Here is a 27,238-nt window from a genome sequence, read left to right on the forward strand (position 1 = left end):
ACAGAGAAGTAAAATATATATATATAGCTGAATTAAGCCATATACTAAACAATCTTAATTTATTAGGCTGATTTCTTAATCATTTTCCTTAACAATCCTTACCAGTTAGAAAACAAGCAATTCTTTCAGTTGTATCAGCTTTTGGAGAAAAGTGTATATTCATGAAAATACAAACAAGAACGCGTTTTCCTTGCAATGTTCACTGTCAGAGCCATTTCTCTTATAGATTATGTTCATAACCTGTAGTCAGTGTTGTTCTGGACCAACATCAGTGTTGTTCTGAAGAGTGGAACCCAGAAATAGAGGTGGATTTAGTGACAGGAAAAAGGATGGAAAGACAGGTAGAGGGAGGGAGAGAAAGTGAGACAAAAGAATAAAAGATTGGAAGGCAGCTACAAAAGGCATGAAGAGTACCCCCCATATGAAGAAGTAGTGTTAGTACTGTTTTATGTGCCTCTATGTCACTTTATATGGTCATGGGACATTGATTGCCCAACCATTACTTTGTATTTAAAATTCCTCCAGACTGTAAATATTGATACAAATAGTAAAATGTTCAATTCTGTAAGCATGCAGATAATGGGTGATTCATAATGTAACAATGAAAATGTAGCCAATATGCAAAATTCCTGGTTCCTCATGTTTCTCATATTTTGGCAAAATAAAAAGGTGTTCAATCACTTTCATCAAGTACTCTCCAGATAATTGACTAGTAAACATGTGTTGAAATATTACCTGAAATATTATGATTCTGAAACACTTGTTCAATCTAAAGTTCATGTATCTACATGTTTTTCCTGATGTCTGGTGCTAGTCCCCCCTTTTACATATTTCCTGTGTCTTCAGAATACCATGTGTTGTGCATGCCATTGGAAGAAGCTGACAGGCTTTTTGTGTTAGGATGGAGAGAGTTATAAAAACATACTAATCCAAAATAATATATTTCCAAATGTTTTGCACTGAAACCTTTTTTTCTTCTTCCAAGACAGCTGTTACAGTCTAACTAGTTATGAGGCTGCCTGATACATAACATAAGAGTAGGGAATAGTTTATAGCTACAATAAATTACTTTTCTCAGTTGGTTTTCCTTTTTTTTCTTACAACAGTTTGAAAATATGTCAGCAATTTCAGTGGAAAGGGTTGAGCAGCTTAAGTGTTCTTCAACAACAGAATTATTAATAAAACTGAAAGGGCAAATGAGCCAGACTGGAAATGTCATCACCAAGAAACCTGTGAACATCATGGCCTGAAGCATCTTACCTGTCAGGAAAACAAACGAAGCTTTACAAAATGCAGAATTGTGTTTTTACTTTAAATTCACTTCCCTCAAATGGTTTCTATTGATTCAGCATATTTTCCTCAGCATGTGTGATGGGTGCAATTTGGATTCAATCACGGCTGCTCTCAGTCTCAGAGCATCACTGCCTAGACAGTAGCAAACTCCCTTATGCCAAAAGACATAGTCTTTTGCGGCCAAAGAGAGGGTGATGTCAACATTATGTCAAGTCCATTTACACATGCACACATTAAGGGAAATCACAATTTTGACCAAGGCCAAATATATGTAAATGCAGTTACTACGTTTATAAAAAGCCTTACCACAAACACCCTCTTCCTTGAGGGGAAATAAAATCAACTGTTAAGTGAATAACACAACACAAAACAGTCTATAATGTCAGAGTGAAAACATAATTCTATAGTTTCACCTAAATTATAAATATAAAACAGAAAATAACCAGTTCCATAAACATTCACACCTAAATAGCCGATCTGTGTGCAATTAAGATGTTTCACCATGAGCTCAGATCTAAATCCACCTCTATCTCAGGGAGGTCCCAATGATAACTAGTACAGATCCCCAAAAAAACAACTTTATCATGAAGACAAAAGAACATGAGATAGGGTTATTTAAAAGCATGGAGTGGGGAAAGGGTATAACACAATTTCCAAGGTATTGAATATCCCCCAAAGAACAGTAAAATCCATTATAAGGCAACAGAAATATGGCACAAGTGTGAATCTTCTCAAAGAGTGCTTGGGCAATTTTGCAAATAAGAAAACTTTAGATATGCAAAGCACCTACAGCCATAGCCAAGGAGACTCATGGTTTTAATTTCTGCAATAGGTACCTCTACCAAATATTGGCTCAACATGACTGAATACTTACACAATCAGTAATTTAGAGTTATATAGATACAAAGAAAAATCTAAGCCCTGAGCTTCAAGCACCACTGTGTAAACGCCAGTCTCTCCTCTGCACCAAAGCAAATAGGCCATCCCCAACTCCTGGATCTGACCAGGATCTGACTTGCACTTCATTAACCTCCAATGAATCCTCCACGCTCACCCCACCACACACTTGACTTTTAATTTCCCACAATTGGGTACTTCCCACAGCCTCAAGGACCACAACAGCAAAAACCCAAAGTAGTTTAGTCATTAATCATTGACCAATATGTATTAGCTTTAACTTTAATCACGTACAACATAGTCAGTGTAGCAAAATGCAATAACCCATTTTATTGGATATTTAAGTTATAATTAGCCCCTTGTACAGAAAGCTAGAAATTTCCTGAAGTACTTATCTCAGAGTGATAGAAAACTAAAGAGCTTAAGCCTAACAAAGACAACTTTCCACTCACCAGAGATTGACAAGAAATGGATGCTCCAGGCCTTGCATAATCTGCAGCTCTCTGAAGACATTGCGGACTTCGTCTCTCTCTATGCACTTCTGTTTATTCATGTACTTCATTGCATACATTTTCTTGGTGTCTCTCTTCTGCACAATGCAGACCTGCAGTGGAAAAAGGAAGATAGGAGAAAGCAGAGCATATTTATGTAAAAAAGAACGGTTAGCCTTATCTGTTTCAACAATCTAGCAATTACCAAAATAAATATCATTCTCAAAAATGCCACACATTTAACAAAATGTAGAAACAAAGACCTGAGTATATAGAAATCGTGTACTGAAACGACTTGTGAGTATAGATATAAATTATGGTAGAAAGGTAATTCCAACTTTTCAACATATGTAATATGTTGTACATCCTAAAAAGTCATTTGGAACAGTACAACTAGTATCCTCTCAAAAGCTTTCCCAATAGTGTCAGTGAAACACTGGTATAAAATGATAAATTGTCATCTGAGATTACTTTTTCCTTCTAATGTTTCATCGAGAGTGTATTCTCAAAGACTAAGTTCACACTTGGCTGTCCTTAATGTAACTCCAGTTTCACAGTATTCAGCTGATTTCATTTATGAAAAACATTAACTGCTAACCTCCTCACAAACACAGACCATTACAAGCCAAACCATTTCAAAACCAACACGAATGCACAAAGTACGGGGAAGTTTCCACTGTAAATAAACAGGAGCTCTCTTCAAGAGGGTATGTGAGGTAGCTGGTAAAAGGCCAGAACGCCACACACTAGAGCTCTGTGGGATAGCACACGACGGTGAGATTGAAAGGGGGAGAGGGAAAAAGCCAAGCAGGCCAAAAACCGTACTGGACAGCAGCAGACACACTGACTGCTGTGCTGCAAATAAAATATACAGATAAACCAGAGTCCAGGAAGACTAACAAACCAAAGAAAAGCAGCTTGGCTGAGGAAAAAGACGTGGATTTGTTTATGTTTGTTTTTTAGGAATTAACAAAGGGCACCTGTGCATCAGTTTATTTGAAATTCATAAAATATTATGTGATATGATATTTCGAGATCAAAACATAGAAATGCAGAAGGTAAATACCATTATACATGCTGTATTTGAGTACGACTTTAGTGTAGAAGGCATCATAAAGGGCATGTGAGTTATGTATGAGTAATATGCTGACACTTAACAATTGATGAATAACCCCTGTATGAAGGCAGACTAGACACTTATTAGTTTTTGCCAGTAATAAATAACCAATCCATAACCTTTGTGAATCATTAATTAGGCATATATTAAGCATTCAGTAGAACTCAGCAAGATATCTTCAGGGACAAAGTAGTAATATATGCCTTGCAGGTTTTTGTTCTTAAGTGTTACCAATTTGGTTGAAAAACAAATTATGAGGTCCCTAGTGAATTCAAAGAGCACAGTACTTCTCATCTTCTCACTTTAGGTTACATATTTTGGGAATGTCAAAAGAATTGACAGACATCTGCATCTTTTTTCTGGTTGAAAATAAGCAGACTTTTTCCATATTTTTTGTTCATCTATAGCTGTCAAGATCAGTTATTAGATTTTGCATATATGTGACTACTCCGTAATTACTCCCATCACAAATGACTCAAGAATAAGCACATCTTGATTTTTCCTAATTCACAGAGAATTTCATCAGACTAAAATGAGTCACTTACTCCAGTTCATTTTAATCTGAATGGAGCATGTGAAATCTTGATGAAAGCTTATTTCAACCACTGTGATTTTTCATACGCTTGAAGCGTCACCATGCCTCTATTGTATTACAGTATATCAGAGAAGGCTCTAAATACGCACAAGGATTATACACAAGGATAAAAGTTCCCAGATGTGGCATTGAAACAATGCAAATTGGTCTAAAATGATATGAGATGATTACACAATTACTTTGACAACATTTGAAATTAACTGTCATCGCAACATTTTCAAAAATCATTTTTACTTTTTTCTCAATAAAACATTTCTGGTATAAAAGAAAATACTTTTAGAAGGCAGAGTTTCTACAATTGTCTAAGAAACTAATCACACATTGCCTTCCCTACAGTTTAATCTATATGACACTAATTACCATTAAAACAAAAAATGTTTCCAATAATGTCTAATGTCTAATAAGATACAGTGATGAACATGGCTGGCTAAATAAAGTGGCTTCCCATCAGGACAGAATCAAGATGCAAGAAACGACATTGAAATGAAACTAATCTAATGTGCAATTCAGCGATCTGCACATTAAATACTTATTAATTAGAAGACATTCCTTTACACTGTGGACAATAATAAACATTTTCCAACTGATTTATCCAAATGAGCTCACAAAAATCACTAAATTGCTCTGCACATCAATTTCACTGGAGCAAGTTGACTAAAAACGTAATATTTTAAAATCGAAAGCAGGAGAGTTAGTTGTTTGAATCTACTCAGATTTTGCAGGTTATGAACATAATCTATACCATATGTCTGCTTCACGCAACATTGAGCCTTCGACAATGAATGGACAAGGAATAAGAGTGCATGTTGCCTTGAAGGTCATGACCATATTTTATGATGATGGTGCTGAGACATACAAAAGGTGACTTTTAAAATTATTCTCTACCTTAAAACATACAGTTACTGTACAGTTTCTGTACCTGTAACATTTATCCATTTGTTAATGGCTTTATCCAGTACAGGGTTGTAGGGATGCTGGAGTGTAAGGCAGGGCACACATAGACAAAACCGCACTCACATCAGGTCCAATTTTCCCAAATGCCAATTAACCTACCTGTATGTTTTTGGATTGTAGAAGGAAACCAGAGCACACAGCAAAAACCCAGACAATCACAGGGAGAACAAACAAACTCCACACAGAGAGCACCCTATGTCTGGAATTGAACACCAGACCCTAGCACTGCAAGGTAGCAATGCTGACCACTTTGCCACCATGGCCTATAGCACGAAAAGGTAAATATTCATAAATCACAAGTGGAATATTTTAAAAAAGCAAAGGGAAAGTAGATACAGTATATTTGTTCAGGTGAGTAGCTGTGTCAGCATGCAAAGGCTGCAAAGGAACAAGTAATTGGTTTATTCCTTGCTGAAAAGAGAAGAAAGAAAACACAATGTTTCAGCCGTGGAGCCTTCTTCAGGTGTGAGAAAGTACAGAAAGACTGTCTTTCGCACACCTGAAGAAGGCTCCGCGGCCAAAACTTTGTGTTTTCTTTCTTCTCTTTTCAGCATACAGAATATTTGGTTTGTTGGGTGACCCATATTGTCCAGATGTCATCATTTCACATTATTATCAGGGATGTGAGAACAATCACTTACTGTACAGTATGTTACACACAGATGTGACTTGCAGAGCGCTTGTGATCCTTTCTGTTTAGTCAGTGAAACTGCACCACTCTACTAGTTGACGCCATCTCAACAACATGCGCTATGGGGCTCATGGCATGAAAAGAAATGGCAGACTATTCTGACATTTTTGAGAAGATTATAACCTGTTGTCCAACCAATCCAATCCCCTCTGCCATCTTCTCAAAATGGTTGGAAAGTCTGTCCCGAGCCCAGTTGATTTCAATTAAATGATTTTAAATGAGAGGGTTTGTAACAGTCTGGTCACACTCTGACAGCTCACTAGAGGGAAGAGTGAAATAGCACAGCAGCTCCCTTTATTCTGTTCACGGAAATGGCACAAAAAACCAAAGACAAAATTAGAAACATGAGACTACTTCAGACCCTTAAACCCTTCTTCAGCCATCAGACCCTCAGGCTGTTTCAGTAAGGTGGGAACTCTTGGCTTGTTTGTCTTTTCCCCCATCCACCCTCTAGGCTACTTCACAAAGTGGCTTCACTTTGGCTTGTATTCTGTTTTCTCTCTGTGAGGTGTTCCTTAGGAACCTAGTGTGAGCCCTGTCTCACCCTTCTGCTGCTACCTCATATACCTGCTGAAAGGGAGCACACATTATGATGGAGAGAATCACAGCTGTCAGATATCAGAATCGTAACATCTGACAGCTGAATCCTCTCAGATGGTGATTAAACTGACTGCCTGTCACGGGGTTATATCAAAAACAATAATTGGAGATCACAAATCTTTTCACAAAGCTGTTTGGCAAGTGCAAACTATTATTTCTAAATCTGAATTATTATACTTCCTGCAAAAGTAACTGGTACTGCGTATATATTTAGTATTTATTTGATTTGCTAAAAACATGTTTCTTGTTGGGCAGCATAGAGTCCAGTAGTTAGCATTGCTACCTTGTATAACGTGCCACATTAATCAAGTAGTGTAATTTTGATTAAATAAAAGGATGTACTATATCAATATGGGCAGCATGGTGGTACAGTGATTGCCAATGTTTGCTTGCAGCGCTGGGGCTCGGGGTTCCATTTTGAACCTGGGGTGCTACATGCATTGTATGTTCTCCCCGCACTCCCGTGGATTTTGTCTACGCGCATCAGTTTCTTTCCAGAGTCCAAAAACATATGGGTAGGTTACATGGCTTCTGGGAAAACTGGCCCTGGTGCAAGGGTGCGCATATCTGAGTCTTTGTGTTCCCTGCAATGCACTGTTGTTGTCATGATTGTAAACCCCTCCTCTTAAGGACACTCCGGCCCTTCCTTGTTCTGTACTGATCCCCTGCACCTGTTCCTGCCCCCCGTGCTATAAAAGCCAGACGTTCCTGCCAATCTGGGCTCAGCTTTGGAAGATGGACGCCCGGAAGCCCGCCTATCCGCAAGTCCAGGAGCGACTCGACAGCACAGGCTTCATCACGGCGTCCTGACCTACTGAGTCTGGGATTAGGGAGCGTCTGGTCCTGTTACCCCCTTTTATTCCCCCAACCCTCCGCCGGATCCCGCTCCGTCTTTTAACTCTGTTTGTCTGTCAGGATGGATTACCTAGACTTGGACTTTTCCGACACCCGTGGATTTGCCTCGGACTCCCTTCCACTGTTTGCCTCAGCCACACCTCCCCCGAACACCAGTGCACCATGGACACACCCCATGTTTTCCTTCCAGCCCCTTTGCATGCTTTTTTTCCCCGTGTTTTCCTCACTCCTCCCCAGATTGTGTAGTCTGCATAGGGTCCTGAAAGAACTCTTTGTGACAGTTGTCCCATCTAGGGTGTAACCAGCCTTGCGCCTGTTGCTTGTCAGCATAGGTTCAGGCTGCCTCAGGACCTTGTATTGGATAAAGCAGTTAGAAAATGAACAGATGGATATTTCGTTTTTCAGAAAAATCGCTGATACGTTTGTCTAAGAGGATGACATATAGGCGCTAGTGTAAAAGATAAGCTAGTTCAAGCTTCTCTCTCCCTGTTTGTGTCTCATGGAGAGCAAGCTGGGGTATGCAAAAAGACAAATTCTTAATGCAAGAAATTGTATAGGGCTAATAAAGTGATATTGTAAATGTACAGTATATCGATGAAAACATGTTACCTAGTTAATTTTGAAGTTGCTACTGTATGTTTCTGAAAGTAGATTTTAAAATACTGGACATAAATTCCTGTAGGACCTAGCAGCAATAGCAAACTATAGTTAGTATTTTAAATGTTCACTTCAACATAAGACTCAGCTGCTTTTACAAAATCATAAACTATTTTGGGGCTTTACCTCATCTTATTCAAATGCCTTAATGTGTTCCAGTCTCAGAGAAAAGATGTAATAACAGTAGTTAAACTTCCATAAATATTACCTACAAAAACTGGCACGCATTCCTTAGTTTGTGCCGACCATGTAAAATTGTGTGTTTCTGATTAATTGAAGACTCACTTTCTAAACATAATAAACCAAATTTAAAGAATGCTTCACAGAAATAGGGCTATCGACATGTAGTTACTTGAATTAGTAAAGGATAAAAATATCAAAATCTATAAAAATCTTACTTGATTATATACAATGTTTTAAAAATATATGGTGTCAGCTGCCATTATCTTGCTTATAATAGTTCAACTAAAATTACTATAGTAGTTCAAGTAGGTAGCTGCATCAGCATGCGTAGGCTGCAAAGGAACAAGTAAAGACGAGGGCAACACAGCCAAAATGATGTTTCTTTTCTTCTCTTTTCAGCTCAGAAAAAAACTTTACTTGTTCCTTAAAAATACTATAGCTGTGTTCCTACAAGGTGAGTGACACTTTGACTTGTAATGGTTTTTTGTGACATCATGGTAATTTCTGTTATAAGTTTGGACTAGCATTTTGTTAATGACTGTTTGTTATGTTCTTAGTTGAAGCTTTTTCCTAAGTTCTCTATTGGATGGATCTTTGAGTACTTTAATAATAATGGAATGAAATAACTGAATGAAAAAGACAGTTATCACTCCAGCAATCATGAGCTCCAGTAATTGTTCTCATGATGTGGACATCTTTGTGATTCCAGGCACAGACAATGATCATGCCTGCTTTTGAACAATGAATGTTGGCAACATGTGATTAAATATGTAATTAATTATGTGATATGTGATTAAAGCACCTTTAGCTGCGGTTACAGCTGTAAATCTTCTCGGATGAGTCTATATCAATTTTGCACACTAGCTTGGTCACCTTTTTGCCCATTATTTTTTTATCTCCCTTGTTGTTTTAGGATGTCTTATGGACAGAAGTTTTCAAGTCTTTCTAAAATCTTAGTAGGATGTTTTAACTAGGCCACTTAAGGACATTCACTTTCTTATTCTTGACCTGCTCCAGTGCAGCTTTGACCTTGTGCTATATGTAACAGTCTGGCTGAAAGGTAAATTATTGTCCTAGTTTTATCAGTAAATAAAGACGATTTCGTCTAAGATTTGTCAGTATATTTCTCCATCTATGATTCCTTCAACATGGACAAGATACCCATTCCCAACAGAGGATTATCTCCAAAGCCTCCATGCTTGATTGTTGTGATGGTGTTGACTGGGAGATGTGCTGCGCCAAATGGTTTAAATAACCATAAATTTTGTCTTAATTGACAACACCATCTTTTGTCTGAAAGTCACAAAGTGCAAGATTTGTTAATTCCTTTGCTCATCAGTGCCTAGATATGATAGCAAATGATTTTCAGTACTATTATGCTTGTCAGAGTTCCTCTATATAAAAAAGTGTCTGGGTGGAAAACTTCTACAGTAGTTCAGGTGGGTAGCTGCGTCAGCATGCGTAGGCTGCAAAGGAACAAGTAATAGGTTTATTCCATGCTGAAAAAAAGAAGAAAGAGAACACAATGTTTCGGCCGTGGAGCCTTCTTCAGGTGTGAGAGAGACAGGGCAGTAGGCAAAGGTAAAGTAGCAGGAGAACAAAGGTTGGGAGGGAGGAGGAGTGAGAGGCGGGAGCAGGGGACAGAAAGAGAGGCCAATCAAGAGGTGTGAAGTCAGAATGGGTGCAGAGAGGTGTGAAATGAAACTTCCAATGAATGGAGAAAATTTAAAAGAACAGTAATCTGTCGTTAAGGGAAGGGAGAATGTGTGATCCTAACTGCAGAATAATTTTAGTTTCGGTGGTCTTTCTGATGTATGAGTTCGGAAAACCGTCTTTGAGAACACAGACGGAGAGATTAGTGTGGTCGTGGCCGTCAGAGGTGAAATGAGAAACAATGGGCTTGGAGAGATCTTTAATCTTCACAGCCCTGACGTGTTCTCTGAAGCGGTCTCCGAGTCTCCTTCCTGTTTCTCCAATGTAGATGGCTGGGCATTTACTGCAAGAGATACAGTAAATAAGGTTGCTGGAGGTACAAGATGCTGTCTGGGTGATCCGGAATTGTCCTGAGGGGCCTTGAATGAGTGTGGTGGTGGCTGTGTACTTGCAGGTGATACAGCGAGCTCTGTTGCAAGGGAAAGTGCCTGGTGTAGATGGTTGTTGAGGGCGGTCAAGGGAGCTGTGAACAAGGAGGTTACGCAGATTAGGTGGTCGGCGATATGAGATGATAGGGCGATCAGAAAAGAGGGCCCCAATGGAGGGATCATCCTGTAGGATGGAAAAGTTCTGGTTAATGGTCCTGGGGATAGGAAGTGTGTTAGGGTGGTAAGGAAGCACCAAGGGAATGCGATTGTTACGGCGGGAGTTCCTGATCGGGTTGATGGTCCGGGGGGTGATTTTGGCTCGGGCAAGGGCCCTGTCAATCACACTGCTGGGATATCCTCTGTTGATAAAAAATGAGTACATTTCGAGGGCTTGGTTCTAGAAGTCGATGTCGTCGCTGCATAGTCGTTGTAACCTAAGGAACTGTGAAAAAGGAAGAGAGTTTTTAGTGTGGTTGGGGTGACGGTGTGTGGTTCCCCATAATGGCGGCCTTACAGCACTCAAGCACACGCTGGACAAACGCACAGTGCTTGATCCACCCACCCATACCCTGGTACGCCTTGCAGAATTGGTCCTCACACTGAACGCATTCTCTTTCAATAATCTTTTTTACCAACAGGTCAGTGGAGTTGCCATGGGCACCAGAATGGGACCCAGCTATGCCAACATTTTTTTCGGCTGGGTAGAAGAACGCTTCTTCGCCTCCTACACTGGCTATGTCCCTGACCTCTACAAACGATATATTGATGACTGCGTCGGTGCCGCCACATGCTCCAACGATCAGCTTGAGTTCTTCCTGCACCATTTCACCAACTTCCACCCGTCCCTCAAATATACGGTTAACATATCTTCCACCACTCTTCCGTTTCTAGACATCCACTTGTCTATCAACTACCCCCGACTGTCCACTTCAGTTTATTACAAACCCACGGATTCACACAGCTACCTCCTGTACAGCTCATTTCACCCCAACCACACTAAAAACTCTCTTCCTTTTTCACAGTTCCTTAGGTTACGACGACTATGTAGCGATGACATCGACTTCGAGAACCAAGCCCTCGAAATGTACTCATTTTTTATCAACAGAGGATATCCCAGCAGTGTGATTGACAGGGCCCTTGCCCGAGCCAAAATCACCCCCCGGACCATCAACCCGATCAGGAACTCCCGCCGTAACAACCGCATTCCCTTGGTGCTTCCTTACCACCCTAACACACTTCCTATCCCCAGGACCATTAACCAGAACTTTTCCATCCTACAGGATGATCCCTTCATTGGGGCCCTCTTTTCTGATCGCCCTATCATCTCATATCGCCGACCACCTAATCTGCGTAACCTCCTTGTTCACAGCTCCCTTGACCGCCCTCAACAACCATCTACACCAGGCACTTTCCCTTGCAACAGAGCTCGCTGTATCACCTGCAAGTACACAGCCACCACCACACTCATTCAAGGCCCCTCAGGACAATTCCGGATCACCCAGACAGCATCTTGTACCGCCAGCAACCTTATTTACTGTATCTCTTGCAGTAAATGCCCAGCCATCTACATTGGAGAAACAGGAAGGAGACTCGGAGACCGCTTCAGAGAACACGTCAGGGCTGTGAAGATTAAAGATCTCTCCAAGCCCATTGTTTCTCATTTCACCTCTGACGGCCACGACCACACTAATCTCTCCGTCTGTGTTCTCAAAGACGGTTTTCTGAACTCATACATCAGAAAGACCACCGAAACTAAAATTATTCTGCAGTTAGGATCACACATTCTCCCTTCCCTTAACGACAGATTACTGTTCTTTTAAATTTTCTCCATTCATTGGAAGTTTCATTTCACACCTCTCTGCACCCATTCTGACTTCACACCTCTTGATTGGCCTCTCTTTCTGTCCCCTGCTCCCGCCTCTCACTCCTCCTCCCTCCCAACCTTTGTTCTCCCGCTACTTTACCTCTGCCTACTGCCCTGTCTCTCTCACACCTGAAGAAGGCTCCACGGCCGAAACGTTGTGTTCTCTTTCATCTTTTTTTCAGCATGGAATAAACCTATTACTTGTTCCTTTACTTCTACAGTATGTTACTATAATTAACTGGGTGATACCACAAACAAATGGGTCATCTACGTGCTTTTAAAGAAGGAGCTGTGTTCTACATCACAAGACTGCTCACACACTATTGTAATTTGAAAGTTCAGAATGGGATAGAAACTGGTCAGTGTTACAGGTGCTCTGGTCTTAGAAAACACCTTTAGAGCAACTATGAAACAGTAACTGGTTACAAAGTGATGACTGCACCATAAAAATGAACCCTTGGTCATTTTTTGTCAAACCTTAGCATGGCAATTAAGTGAATTGCAAAAGATGAAGGACATTTTTATAATTATTTTGAATACTGTCAAGAAAGCAAAGACACATTGCCCTCAGAAAGCACAGCACAGCTAAAGGTAAGGTCCAATCATTTAGTTAAGATCATTTGGTTACAGTTAAAAGACTAACAGACAACAAACACCAGAAATGCCATAGAAGGAAATACAAACCTGAAACATTTAATCTTTGCAGCCATGATAATGACTTCTTTTACTCACATGCTTCACCTCTAGTTTGTTAAGCACTTGAAAGTAACATTAAGTTGGATAGCAGAAGGGGTTCATGATCACTTTCCAACAAATGGTGTTTTGTATACTGTATAAATTTACATCTGAATGAATGAGCAACCATCTTTATAATCATGTAGTACGGTTGTTGAAAAATAAATCTCCAGAGAACGGTAAAGATGGCAGTCAGTCTAAACTTGAAACAACATGAACAAGTGTTTTCTCCAGATATCAATGCTTTCCAGACTTTCTGAAAACCTAATTTCAGTGAATCTCTACCTTGTATCCATTGCTTGCTGGGATAGGTTCCAACTCCCCTGTCACCTGGATGGGTGGACAAATTTCAGGGAATCAAGTGGATTGATTTACAATTCCCTGGATAATTTTGTTTTATTCACCAAGTCATTCGGATTATTGAGAGGAATCAAGCATTGAACTTCACTAATCCACACCGGAAATGATTTGTGAAATGATTAAGATCCAATCTCAGAGCTCATAGAATGAATCGAAGAACTTGGAAAACTTAAGCATAAAGCAATTGTAAACTGTCAACCTGTTAAAACACACATATCTTGTGTGTAGATCTGTCAGCTGTGTGAAGAATATATTTTACTGGTGATTTCAGAGAGCTTTAATAATTTATATATACTGTACTGTATACAGTAGTAACTTATTTTAAATAAGTGATCTGAAAGCCCAGTGACCTGCATTAGGTTTTCAATTTCAATAAACAGGAATAAAAAAAAAATGACATACATTTTTAAACATACTGCATATTGAAATACACAATAGATGTAAAACTTGTTGATTAAACTGTCTATGACATAATTTGCAGCAACTGTAGTTAACATACTGTATATCAATTTTTTATGTAGTTTTTAAAGTAATCTTAATTCAGCCTGTTACACTTGTTTTAGGCATTAAAGGTTTGTTTATGATACATTTACAAAGAGGTGTTGTATAAAATACAGCTAAAGTGAAAACCCATTCTGCTTGCGTGATAAAGCTAATTTAAACTAAATTATACTAACTTTAGCAATGTTGTGAGTTATTTTGTCTAGCTGTTCCAGCTGCGAATGCAAATATGCCAGAGTAGTTAAATGTGAAGTCATGTTACTTTTTTCTTAGTTTTCTGTTCCCATTTCACTGTTAATAAGTAACCTTATAATCAAGTAATAGGTTTATTCCATGCTGAAAAAAAGAAGAAAGAGAACACAACGTTTCGGCCGTGGAGCCTTCTTCAGGTGTGAGAGAGACAGGGCAGTAGGCAAAGGTAAAGTAGCGGGAGAACAAAGGTTGAGAGGGAGGAGGAGTGAGAGGCGGGAGCAGGGGACAGAAAGAGAGGCCAATCAAGAGGTGTGAAGTCAGAATGGGTGCAGAGAGGTGTGAAATGAAACTACCAAGGAATGGAGAATATTTAAAAGAACAGTAATCTGTCGTTAAGGGAAGGGAGAATGTGTGATCCTAGCTGCAGAATAATTTTAGTTTCGGTGGTCTTTCTGATGTATGAGTTTGGAAAACCGTCTTTGAGAACACAGACGGAGAGATTAGAGTGGTCGTGGCCGTCAGAGGTGAAATGAGAAACAATGGGCTTGGAGAGATCTTTAATCTTCACAGCCCTGACGTGTTCTCTGAAGCGGTCTCCGAGTCTCCTTCCTGTTTCCCCAATGTAGATGGCTGGGCATTTACTGCAAGAGATACAGTAAATAAGGTTGCTGGAGGTACAAGATGCTGTCTGGGTGATCTGGAATTGTCCTGAGGGGCCTTGAATGAGTGTGGTGGTGGCTGTGTACTTGCAGGTGATACAGCGAGCTCTTTTGCAAGGGAAAGTGCCTGGTGTGGATGGTTGCTGAGGGCGGTCAAGGGAGCTGTGAACAAGGAGGTTACGCAGATTAGGTGGTCGGCGATATGAGATGATAGGGCGATCAGAAAAGAGGGCCCCAATGTAGGGATCATCCTGTAGGATGAAAAAGTTCTGGTTAATGGTCCTGGGGATAGGAAGTGTGTTAGGGTGGTAAGGAAGCACCAAAGGAATGCAGTTGTTACGGCGGGAGTTCCTGATCGGGTTGATGGTCCGGGGGGTGTTTTTGGCTCGGGCAAGGGCCCTGGGCAAGGGACCTTATAATCAGTCAATGTGTTGAGAAATAAGCTTTTAAAATAATCGTGTTATTGTTTTATTGTTCTTTAGGGCTTCATTAACAATGTTGCCTTACCCTTTTCTGCTTGCAATCATATCCTATACAAAAGACACTTGTACAAGATAGGCTAAGATTTTTTTTTAAATAACATCTATACAATATTTTCATTAGGAGTTTCACAAAAATCTGATCCCAAACTACTTTTCTTTTCATGCTGATGAAGAAACACCACCAGGACCTTTAGTTTTACTAGACTATAGAAGAGATACTGTATAGCTCTATATCTTCTTATTTTTTCATTTAGTTTTGTAAACGACTAAGCTTCATTTCAATAATTACAGTATTTCTCAGAATCAGTGCTACCATGGTGCTGTGTTGTTCAGTTAATCAGATTCATTTCAGCAATTCAGTGCTGAATTCACTGTGTCATTCAAGTGAATCAGACTCCAATCAGACATGTAACCACATCAGCAACAGCTGTTGATGATAAAGTCTCTCACGAGTGCAGTTTGAGCCAGCTAGAGTTACACAATTTGGTAACTTAGATATTCATGAGTGCATGACAGATGACCATTGCATCATCCTCCATTCAATGTACTGTATGAGAAAAAAGAGTCCAGTCCAGATACTTTTGTGCTGAAAGCTAACCTGCTCTGTGCCAAGGGATCTCTGGCACAGGGGAAAAAGGAGGGATACATCCACTTAGCTGTGCACTAAAGATGACTTATTTTCTCACTGAAGTCAACAGTTCTGGAAGGTGTCAAACATTTCAAAACCCAGGAACATCTGCAAGTCAAGACTGAAAGTAGGAGAAACTTAGAAAGTCTGCTTGCTTGTATTGTGTAGCTACTACATCTACTCAGCAGCATTTGCTGATATTCAGTGGTGTCAACAAAACTCCAACTGTATTATTTCATCAATAGCATTTCTTCAGTCTGGTGAAACTAAAATTAGGAGCTTGTTACAATATTTTTCTTGTTGCAGAGAAAATCTAAAATTCAAAATCCTGTTAGGACTGTCAGCCTGCAAGTTACTTTCAGCTAAGTTCATGTAGCTGGTCAGATAGTGCTGGTCATAGTCATGTTTTTTTTGCTCTAAAGTTGCCAGGAGTTTAGAGTGAGAGTGATGCCTTTTATTGGTCATTTAATTTGACTGACAGTGACATCATCGGGTGCTACTGTATGTCTGTGGATCACTCTGTCAGAGGATTTGTGACATATAGCTTCTATTTGTGGTTCAAGTCCAGATACTGTATCTCTAACCTTTGGAGATGTAGATTAAGAAGTGTCAAAATGGGTACTTCATCACTGGAGGTTACATGATGGATCCAATTTATGATGTCTAATTTACGGGCAGTGCGGTGGCTCTGTAGCTAAGGATCTGCACCTGTGGCTAGAAAGTTGCTGGTTCATATCCCGCGGCTGGCAGAGGAATCCTACCGTGTTGGGCCCCTGAGCAAGGCCCTTAACCCCAGCTATTCCAGGGGTGCCGTATATATGACTCTGCACTCTGAGCCCAAGCTTCTCTGTCTGTGTGTCTCATGGAGAGTAAGTTGGGGGATGCAAAAAAGACAGGAAAATTCCTAATACAAGAAATTGTATATGGCCAATAAAGTGATCTTACTGTATCTATGATGTTCTGGTTTGCAAAAACAGTAAGTCTGTCCATCTTAATTGTCAGTGTCCCATCTCCCCAGCAGTTCTAATAAACTGACTTAAAGGAGTTATGCAGTGACAGTTAATTTTACATTAAATTAAACATTACACTTTTTCTTAACACTTAATTCTATGCATAATAATAATAGCCTTGCTGCTACACTATTTATCACAACATCTTTAAATGCCTCAAAGATTTGATTGGCATCACTGACAGTTTTTTCTGCTTGTTTAAGTCTTATTCCTTCAGTAAGACAGAGCTTTATTACTTGGTCATTGTACTTCTGTCAAAATAGCGGTTTATACTGGTATGTATCAGGGGTTTAGAACATAATAACATGAGAAAGGTTAAAAACGACAAATGATTACAATTTTAACCTATGTAGCTCATTCGATTGTATTTGCAAACTCTCTTATTTCGGTATCATCTATAACTTTACTATTTAATGTGAAGTTGCATCTTGACACCAGAATCAAGATAATTTATGTGTTGTGTTGTCAAAATACACATTGCTATTTATTTTCAGGATAAAATGTAGGCTATTATGTAAAATATTTTAGCTCTGATTATCAAGGCACTGTATTTGTTATTCATAAATATTCCACAGTTTATATTACCTAAGTTTGACTATATACCCCTTCCTTACTGTAAGTCTGTTTTCTCTGTGTTTTCAGTCCAAATACATTTATTCATATTGCTTGAATTATGTCTCAAATAATCTTTGATGGGGAACCTTAAAAAAGCCTTCTGAAAATCTAAATCCACCACATTATATAGTCTGATTGTATCCATTTCATAGCCGTTCAGGGACGCCAAATATGTAAGAAAACCGGCTCAGGGACGCCAAATATGTAATCATAGCCAAAATGTAAATGTAGTGGCTCTCTGAAGGCACCAGTTCTGTAGGGTTTGGGCATTTACTGAGACAATTATTAATTGTAGCAGTAAATCACAAAGTTGATTCTTTTGATGGCTTTAGAATCCAACCATGCGACATAACTCAAACAATGCGCACACACAGGTACTAATACACGAGGATACATTTATTAATACATAGAATATGCATATAAACCTAACAGATCTTATCGAGAGGGTTATCAGAATACAAAAGATATATATTCAGTCAGTTACAAAGAGTTACATATATCAAGAGGACATACAGTACGTTCAGTATATCATTCATTAAGACCGTTTCATAAATAAACTTGGTTATAACTTCTACATTAGATACTCGAAACAAGTACATAACTCTTAGGAATTAAATTGATATCAACTGGTTGGGATAACAATTGAATTCTCGAGCTGTAATGCATTGAATACTCATCCAATTTCTGGGGATTCAGATCTCCTGCGGGCACAAAGAAACAGTTGCAGGCTGTTGCTGTCCAATCCGCGCTCTCTGGCTCGGTGCCAGGCTGTGCTGTGCGGCTTGCGACGGTGCGCTGCTGATGTTCACTGTTGGCTTTAACTAGCAAAGTTTGTGCACAGGAGAAAAGATGACTGTGGGTCCCAGCAAGTCAGGAAGAGGACCGGTTCGTTCCTGATGAAGAGCTAGTTCTGAATACTGATTCAGCTGTCCTCAGTTCTGACCTGTTCACGAGGCCTGCTGCTGGTTACTCTCTGGCAACCTCCACTCTAGACTCTTAGAACAAAGGAAAGTTCTGGCACTCGGACACACTGGCCGTTCCGTGGTTGTCCGGGCTGAGTTTCAGGATGGTCAGGAGGCGCGCTGCGAGAATGTCCTGCCCTTGGGAGCCTTCTGCTCCTGGGCCATCCTGCCCTGGAATTCTCCTTTGAATTCCCTTTAGAACAGTCCACAGAATCCTCTCCAGAATCTTACTGAATCTTGTTGAATCTGAATCTGAATCTGAATCTGAATCTCTCAGGCTCTCTGTGTTGCCTGTTTTTACCTGGAGGAACTTCAGCTCATTGATTGGCTGAAAGTTCCATGGGCATCAGAGTCCCACGTGGGTTACTCGGCCCTACCAGTCCCTGATTGGTTGATCAAGGTGAAATATGAGTCACTTAGTCCTGACACTTAGTAATGCAGTCCAGATGTCCAACTGGCACTCCCTAGACAGATAGGCGCCAATGGATGACCATTGATCATGATAGCCAGGCTTAGCTAAGTGTATCCCCCTTTGGGAGCTGTCCTAGGACCTTAAATCACCCTGCATGGTTTCCCTGTGGCTGCACCACAGAGATGAACAGAGAAATGAGGCCTAATTTGGGAAAGCTCAGAAACACTTAATTCTGCCTTATTAATAAGCCTCGCCGCTAAAGCTGCTTGCTCAAAGAATTTTATCACGTTAGTTAAACAAGACCAATCTTTTCTAATTCCATGTTGAATATTCAGAAAGGTCTTGTTGCCTTACAGATGATCCTCTATATAAATTCTGGTTATCATTCCATTAAACATATCTGTAACAGAATTAAGATTTTATTGGATGCACAATATTGGCAATATTCTAAATAATGGGCATCACCCCTGTCTTGTAAGACCATTGGATGATTTGTGTTATTTCTAATAGAAAACACTTCTTATTTTCAATTAATAAAATAGAATTGCATCTGAAACTGAAGGTATGTTTGTCTTGTCTGCTTCTTTTATGCTAACATTAACAAAGAACGTTGTCTTGCCTCATACTAAGTGAAATATTATTTTAATATATTAGCCCTGTCATTGTCTAAAGGTTTCTTATTATCATCTTTGGGACACTTTATCATTTAGTGCTCTTAAGTATAATAATGAAAATAACTTTTATTAATTATTTTAATAATAACTGCAATATTCCTTTAATTTCCCTTATTGGCCTTTTTAATATCCTTCTTAACCCATGCTTGCAATTAATTATAGTATTTTTAAGTAGATTTTCTTTTTTGGTCATTTTATAAAGTAATTTCTATCTTATGTTTTCTAAATTAATTTATCAAAGCATTTATGACACTAGTTTCTTCACTATGATTACTTTCTCTTGGGAGTAATGTATACTGTGTGTAAAACTGAATATCATTATACAGTACAGTGGCATCCATCCTGTAGTGATTCTAATTTCACCAATTCCCGTTTTACTTTATGTAAACTCTAATTCCTTTGTAGACTGCTTTTCTGGCAATATGCACCTGTGTTTTGGTCTACAGCTACACAGCTTCAATGTACAGTATATTTCACAGTATACCAAATTATGATGACATTTGGTTCTCTTACCTTAGTTTGCTTTCTCTATCGCTATTTTTTTCTTTCTCTCAGTTTTCTTTCTTTTTCGATGAAAAGACTAGATTAACACAATCATTCTCTCTAGTAGGAGCTCTGAAAAACTGAGTAACAAGTCAGCCATCAAGCCATGTCTGCCATTTTCAGTTTCAAATAAGAAACTTCAAATGTGTTTTTCCTAGTCTTCCTTTACACATACTATATTTCGAATAAGTTGGATATCAGTATTTGATGCACTGTAACATACTCCAACTAATAACTTTTTTGAATGCTTATTTTATGTATAGTCCATATAGTTCCTGAGACCCTTCACACATCTATTCAATCTTCCTGTTACTAAATGCTCTTTGTGATTGACTGTATTTCACCTCTAACTCTCCAATCTTTCATTTCCCCCCTGAAATCTGTCAATCTGCTAATATTGTATTCTTCTCCACCACTCTTCGCCATGTTTCCTTGCTTCCATTTCTATCACAATAAATTGCTAATAATCCTGGCATTTAAATATAAGCACTTCATTATCTGGTCTTTTGACATTTTGTTTTTACCTTGGGTTCTATTGTTGTTTCTGCTCCATGTGACTCTCTCTTGCAAATTTTCTTTTTTTTCTCACCCTCCTTCCATTTTAGTTTAAATGGTTTTGAATCTCTTTGGAGATCCTTGCCCCTAACCAGCTCATGTCCAAATCATTCAGATGTAATCCTTCACTTCTATACAGATAGCGTTTGTCATGAAAATGTTTCAAGAAAGCTGAAGCCTTTGTCAGCACACCATATCTGCAGCAATGCTTTGTGTTTATGGATTAACTATTCTTCACCTTTGGATGTCTATGAAATCCACTGATTGGTTCCTGTTCTTCAGCTTTTCTCCAGCCTTTGAATTTGTTTTGAATGTATTGTGTGCTGTCATTTTTCTCCATGGAGAACGACAACTGGATCTTTACCTGTATCTACATTTAATTCTCTCTTGCTGAGAATGTAAATGTTAACCTTGGGTCATACTCTTCATAAACATAACCTTACATGTTACTGTTTGTGCTAATGGCATTCCAATTTACTTTCTAACTCAGATATTCACACAGTAATGTCTTACTAACACAATGATACAGGATATGCAACTATGCTATAACTTGGATTGATTGTATTAGTTATTAGTATACAATTATTCAAGTTTAAAGTCTATGGATCTTGAATTTACTTCACATGATCTATACGAAACCCTGGTATGCATTGTAATTCTGCCTGAAGCTTCAAATCTCATATGAAGCATACCATTTAAATATTCTTTTTCATTTCTGTAATATTGCTTGAATCAGGTCCTGCTTATCTATGCCTGATGCTTAGAAACTTATTCATGCCTTTATTTCCGTAACTGGCTGTTCTAATGCTTTAGTGGCCACCATCTCAATTATTCAGTTGAAAGATTCCGTTTGCTTGTGTCCTATCATGCTGGCTGTGTCCTTGCAAAATGTAACTCAGGTAAGAGATTACCCTTGTCATGTCTTATGTTCAGCGGATGTTAGGCTAAAGTTTGTTCAACAAACCAGGTTGAAAACTATGAATGACATGGCTCTTTCCATCTAAGAGCTTAAGCTATGCTCTCGTCAACCTCGTAAAGATTTTTTTATAAAAGTGGTATGGGTGGATTGATAAAAAAGACCATCACTCACAAGTTTTCTGATATCATTTTGAATTAAAAAAAACAACTTAAATGATTTTCAGTTTAATTTCTTCTTTATTGGCTGCTCTAAAAAAAGAGGACATTACTCATTTCTCAGAACTGAGCAATATGATAATTATTCAGAAAAAGAAATAATGAAAAAGGAAATGTTGAAACAGGTGGGGAATGTGGGTAAGTCAGGAGATGGGCTTTTTCCATTTTCAGATCACTATTTCAGGTTGATAAAGCATTTAGCAGCCTCTCTTTGAAACCAAGTTGTTGATGGCAATGCCTTAGGTAAAGAACAGGCCTTCTGTGCATGACATTTAAAAAATCATCATTAACGCAAAACCCATTGTGTACTCTAGCACTTTCTAGTTTAATTTCAATTAGAAATGGCAAGGAAGAACAAAAGATCAGTACAGAATAGGGCTTTGACAGACTATGAATGGAGATACTTTACTGTACATTTGTCACAATTGACAAAACCTATGACTGTACTGCCTGAAAAAGTATATAATTCATGGGTTGAGGCATAAAATTAATTAGCAATTTGCCTGTAGTGCTAGTTAGAAGATTAATTTAACAACTCTTAAAATTTCAAAACATCAATTACGAAACAAGGGTAATTAAAAATTAGGCAGGCCATTATTTTCTTTCAGCAGCACCAAGGTTTATGTTCCTTGTAAAAATGAGTATGCAGTATGTAAATACAGGTATCTTTAAAAATGTACACCTATTGAATAGCAGCATACATGGATGTAGGTCTATACAAGGATGGTTTTACTGTAAATTTGCAGTGGCTATCAAACGTATTCACCCACTTAGGCTTTGTTTTATTTTATTATGTTACAATATGGAATCATAATGTGTTTAATAATGGGATTTTTTGTCACAAAATTGTACAGGTCCTTCTAAATTAATGATAAAACTAAAACAAAAATTAGCTTAATTAGCTTAAAAATTAGCTTATAATTATTATATAAGTATTTACCCCCTTTGCTTTGCCACACGGGAACAGCCATCACTTTAAGGGCATGATCTAGGTGGGTCCACGGTGACTTACCAGCAGGCCAACATGGTGATGACTGAGGCTGCTACACTTCATGAGTCTTCCCTGCACCTCAATGACTCTTTACCTTTTATCTAGGAACCTCCCTGCTCCTAGACCCCTCAGATGGAGCCTCTCTTGCTCCCTGATGTCAGATATCCAAAGTTCACACCTGCTCTCTTGTGGACTCCCTCTCCTGGAGTCTCTTCCTCCCAGCTCTTACTCACTCATGTCTCATATCAAGAGTCTCCTCACTCTTCAGTGGAACTCCTCATATTATTTCAATGACTAATGGCTCTCTCACTCTCAACAAGTCAGCCCTCGGACTTCCTGTCCACCTCCAGCCACTGACGTCTCCACCTTACACCAACAAGCTAGATCTCACACTCTCAATTTTAACTCAACAAAGAGTCCCCTGTGCCTCTCTTGCCCCAGACTCACTAATCTCACAATCGCTCACAGCCTCCAGTACCTCAAATTCTTACCCCAGGTTGTACACTATCAGCTTCCAGGACACATTTCTCTTGTGCCCCACCAGCACTGCCTTTACTCACATTTTTCAAAGTAGTCACAGGTTCTGAAGTCTTCCCAACACCGGCACCTCAATCACTGCTGTCTTCACCGCATGCCTACTGTTACGAAGTGTTTTTTAGGACCCTATTCAGACAGCAGAATCCAGAAGGGAGTGAACAGACACAGGGAGGAGATGAAGAAGGAAGTCCAGAGCAGTTAAAATTCCAGAGCCGGGTGATCCAAGCCAAGACAGACATGACAAAGTTAAAAACTGGAGCAGGATCTGGCAAAGGGTCGGGGAGATAAACGGGGAACAGGACCAGGCGCTCCAAGTCCCGGACTTTGGCTGGTTCGGGATGCCGATAGGAGGTCTGTGTCCTCGAGCTGCAGACGTAGGGCGACTTGGTGGTAGGCGATCCTCCGGGCATCCATGTTCCAATGCAGAGCCCGGAACAGAGCGAGTGTCTGGCTTTTGTAGAGAAGGGCAGAAACCGGGAGCAGGTGCACAAAATCAACTAAAATGTGAAAGAGCCGGAGCGCCCTTAAGGGGCAGGGATTACAATCGTGACACCTACAAACAGTAGCCAGACCATTTTCATCATTCTGTGTATTTCTAGAGTAGGATCTCTTCTACCGCATCCCTACTTCCTGGTTCACTCTGGTTGCCAGAGGCCGGTAGTTAAACAGACCCTTTCCACCACTCTGTGTGCCCTGTTTTTTCTACTACATCCCTGCTTCCTGGACTTCGCTATCACAATTAAAAAAAGCTCACACAGCAAACTATTCAATACTAAGACAACCCCGTTTACTCTCACTCCAGAAAGTGCTGTCTCTTTAAATTAAGTGAATTTTAAACACCCCATCTGTTCACAATCCCCTCCGGAATTGCTGCTCTTAACACTCTCCTTGTGAGGTACACAACACAATGCAGTTTAACATAACTCCTCAAGGACTGTTGCTCTGATACCTCACCTTGTGGATTTTAAAACACAGTATCACACAGAACTACACAGCTTAACCAGCCTGACATCTTTCTTTCACAAATGGCAGCTGCCAACCTTCTGACATAAATAAACTAAGTGTGCTCATACAGATGCTGCTCCTTCAAGGTGTAGAAACTGGCAGCACCACAAGCACTACTGCTCCACACACAGACATCAACAAACCTGATCTTTCCCACTGCTTCAGCCCAGTCACTCTCGCTGCCGTACTTCAGCCTGCTAGGTAGACACAGTCTTCTGCCTTGTCTGCATGTCAGGTGAATTACTCAGATACTACGTTGCACTTAGTGCTTCTCTAGTCTGTTTAGAGCTCAGACTGACTCCCCAGCTGTTTTTCTTCCTAGGGATGTATGCAGCTGCTGATCATAAGACTGACTACCCACAGCTGTGGTTTTTTAGATTATTTGCTAATAAGCACCCCCTCTGCTGAGAACCTCCGCCTTCCTATCATACCCAATTAATCACACCCAATTTTTTGTCACATATGGCACACCTAAATAGGCTCTAGTGCAACCAATTGTCTTTAGAAGTCACAAAATTGGATGGAAAGCACCAAACAGGGAAAGGGTATAAGAATATTTCAAGGGTATTGAACATCCCATAAGCACAGTAAAGTCCATTATAAATAAAGTGTAGCATAACTGTGAATCTATGTGGATCGGGCATCCTGAAAAACAGAGTACAAGGGCAAAAAGGACACTAGTCATGGAAGTCACTTAGAGGCCTATGGGAACTCTAAAAGAATTACACTCTTCCACAGCTGAGGTGGGAGAAACTGTTGTAATGATGTGGGGTTTTAATTTACTGCAACAATCAGAAATTGCATCAGTAAATTGCATGAGTACTTGCTGACTTTTAGTAATCAATCTAACAAAATAATTTAGTCTCACAGGCAAATCCTAAATATACAATATACAATTTATTGATATAAAACCAAAACATGCTTAACAAACAACAAACATAAATAAATTAATGAAACTATCTGCTGAGATATGAATGGCTGATCATTCGCTTGGGTTTTCTTAACTTCAGAGTTAAAATATCTTCTAAACCTCATACTGTAGGTTTTATCAGTCTCATATAATAACATCACATTTACATTCTCAGATACACTTAAATATGCATTTACTACCGTATCATTACCATCAAACATATGTTTGGAATAATAGTTTAGCTCTTGAGAATTATAATGTGAATAAACAAGTTTTATACTCCTTGTATATATCTGTTAGGCAAATGTTCTTGATGATTTAAAATTTCCACCGGTAAGATAAATCTTATAGCTTTTTCTATGCTGGATATCTATGCTAGATACAAAGAGAGAGATCTTTACCTTAAGTTGGCTGCCAGAAGTTAGTGTCTTGTTGAGCTTCAGTCTTAATAATAACCTGCATAGTTTGTCATCTTGGGGTCTGGCCGTTAAGTAGACAGGTGTGAAGAATGCTTTGTCCTGGCTATAGCCTAGTTTTAAATATGAATGGATATTCAGGATGTTGACAAAAAGAGTCCAACTGTCTTATTTCATTGGCAAAAATAACAGTGGGTTCGCGAACACAAGATTTCTTCTGCTATAGAAAGAACATCTTTGGCAGAATTCTGTACTTTACTTCTTCCTTCTGCCTGGCATTTTGGAGAAATGTTGAAGTCCTGACTTGAACTACTTGCAGTCACATGGTTGGAAATGTCAGATTGCCAGTTCAGATGGAGAGAAATGATGAGCCAATGAGTTAACCAAGAAAAATAAGTTGGGTTACAGTTTTTAAGGTGCCACATCACAAGTTGGTGATTGACTGAGATGCTATCAGGTATAGTTCTGGTATCCATCCTGTAGATAATAATTGGTGTATCTTCCTCTGGATGATGAACAGTAAGGTTTGGGGAAAAAAACTAACTGCAAACTGGATGGAGCCCATTTTTGATATATATCATTATATGGTCCTTATTGGATACAGCTTTACATTTAAAATGTGTCTTATCAGAGAGGCTCCTTACCACATTCCTGTGCGCTTTCACAGAAAGACACTGACAAGGAGGCACAAGAGAACACTGACAAGGAGGCACATGACAACACAAGGATTATTAGAAATCTTTATTAGCACTTCCAAATGAAATAATATGCCTTGACACTACACTGTGCATAAAATGACAATTGCAAGGGTGTTTTACAAATTTGGACTTTATGGGGGAGTAACAAAACAAAGGCATACAGTATTTGAAAAATAACTCACATCAAATCTCAACTACATTTTGCCAAAAGGCATGTGGAAGACTCTAATACCGAGTGGAGAAAGATACTGTGGTGTGATGAGACTAAAACTGACCATTTTTGCTTCAAATCTAAACGCTAAATTTGGTGCACGCATCACACCTCACATCACCCTGAGAACACCATCCCTATTGTGAAATATGGTGCTGGCATCCTAGCAAGTAACAGTGAAAGGCACATGGCGACACAAACACACACACTTACTCTACAAATAAGTTTCCCAGAAGCCAATTAACCTACCGGTATGGCTTTGGTCTGTGGTAGAAAACTGGAGCACCTGGAGGAAAGCCACATGAACAGGAGGAGAGAAAACAAAGGCCATGTAGATAGCACAGCAGGAATAGAATCCAGGGCCCCAGCTCTGTGAGGGAGTAATACTATCTACTACACCACAATGTTGTTCTGTGAATGTTATATCATGACATACAGTAATACATTTGGAATGCAATTTCTCATTTCAAAATTCCAAATGGTACAGGTAAACGTCTTGTTTGATATTTGCTCATCATTGCAAAGAAATGCTCAAGTTAGAGCTTATTTTCCTTCACATTTGTGGAAATGTGTTTATTTAATTCATGACAAAGTACTTTTCTGTCTGAGATTATTGTAAACCCTGGATATTGAGTAATAAAATAGCTCAATAGCCTCAGACAAATAGACTGGATTTCTATACAGGTTACTTCCCTTTAGAATAACTGAGACTGCTCTAAAGAGTAATATT

General features: G+C 39.3%; 1 protein-coding gene across 1 annotated transcript in view; it reads right to left on the reverse strand.

Annotated features, from left to right (window-relative positions):
- Positions 1-27,238, reverse strand: part of LOC102692193 (serine/threonine-protein kinase 32B) — a 135,299-nt gene that overhangs the window by 81,105 nt on the left and 26,956 nt on the right. The window contains exon 3 of the mRNA XM_069190296.1: positions 2,643-2,794. Coding sequence (XP_069046397.1) covers positions 2,643-2,794 — 152 coding nt within the window. The remainder of the gene's footprint in view (positions 1-2,642; positions 2,795-27,238) is intronic.

This window comes from Lepisosteus oculatus, chromosome 1 (genome assembly GCF_040954835.1).
Source record: "Lepisosteus oculatus isolate fLepOcu1 chromosome 1, fLepOcu1.hap2, whole genome shotgun sequence".
NCBI lineage: Eukaryota > Metazoa > Chordata > Actinopteri > Semionotiformes > Lepisosteidae > Lepisosteus > Lepisosteus oculatus.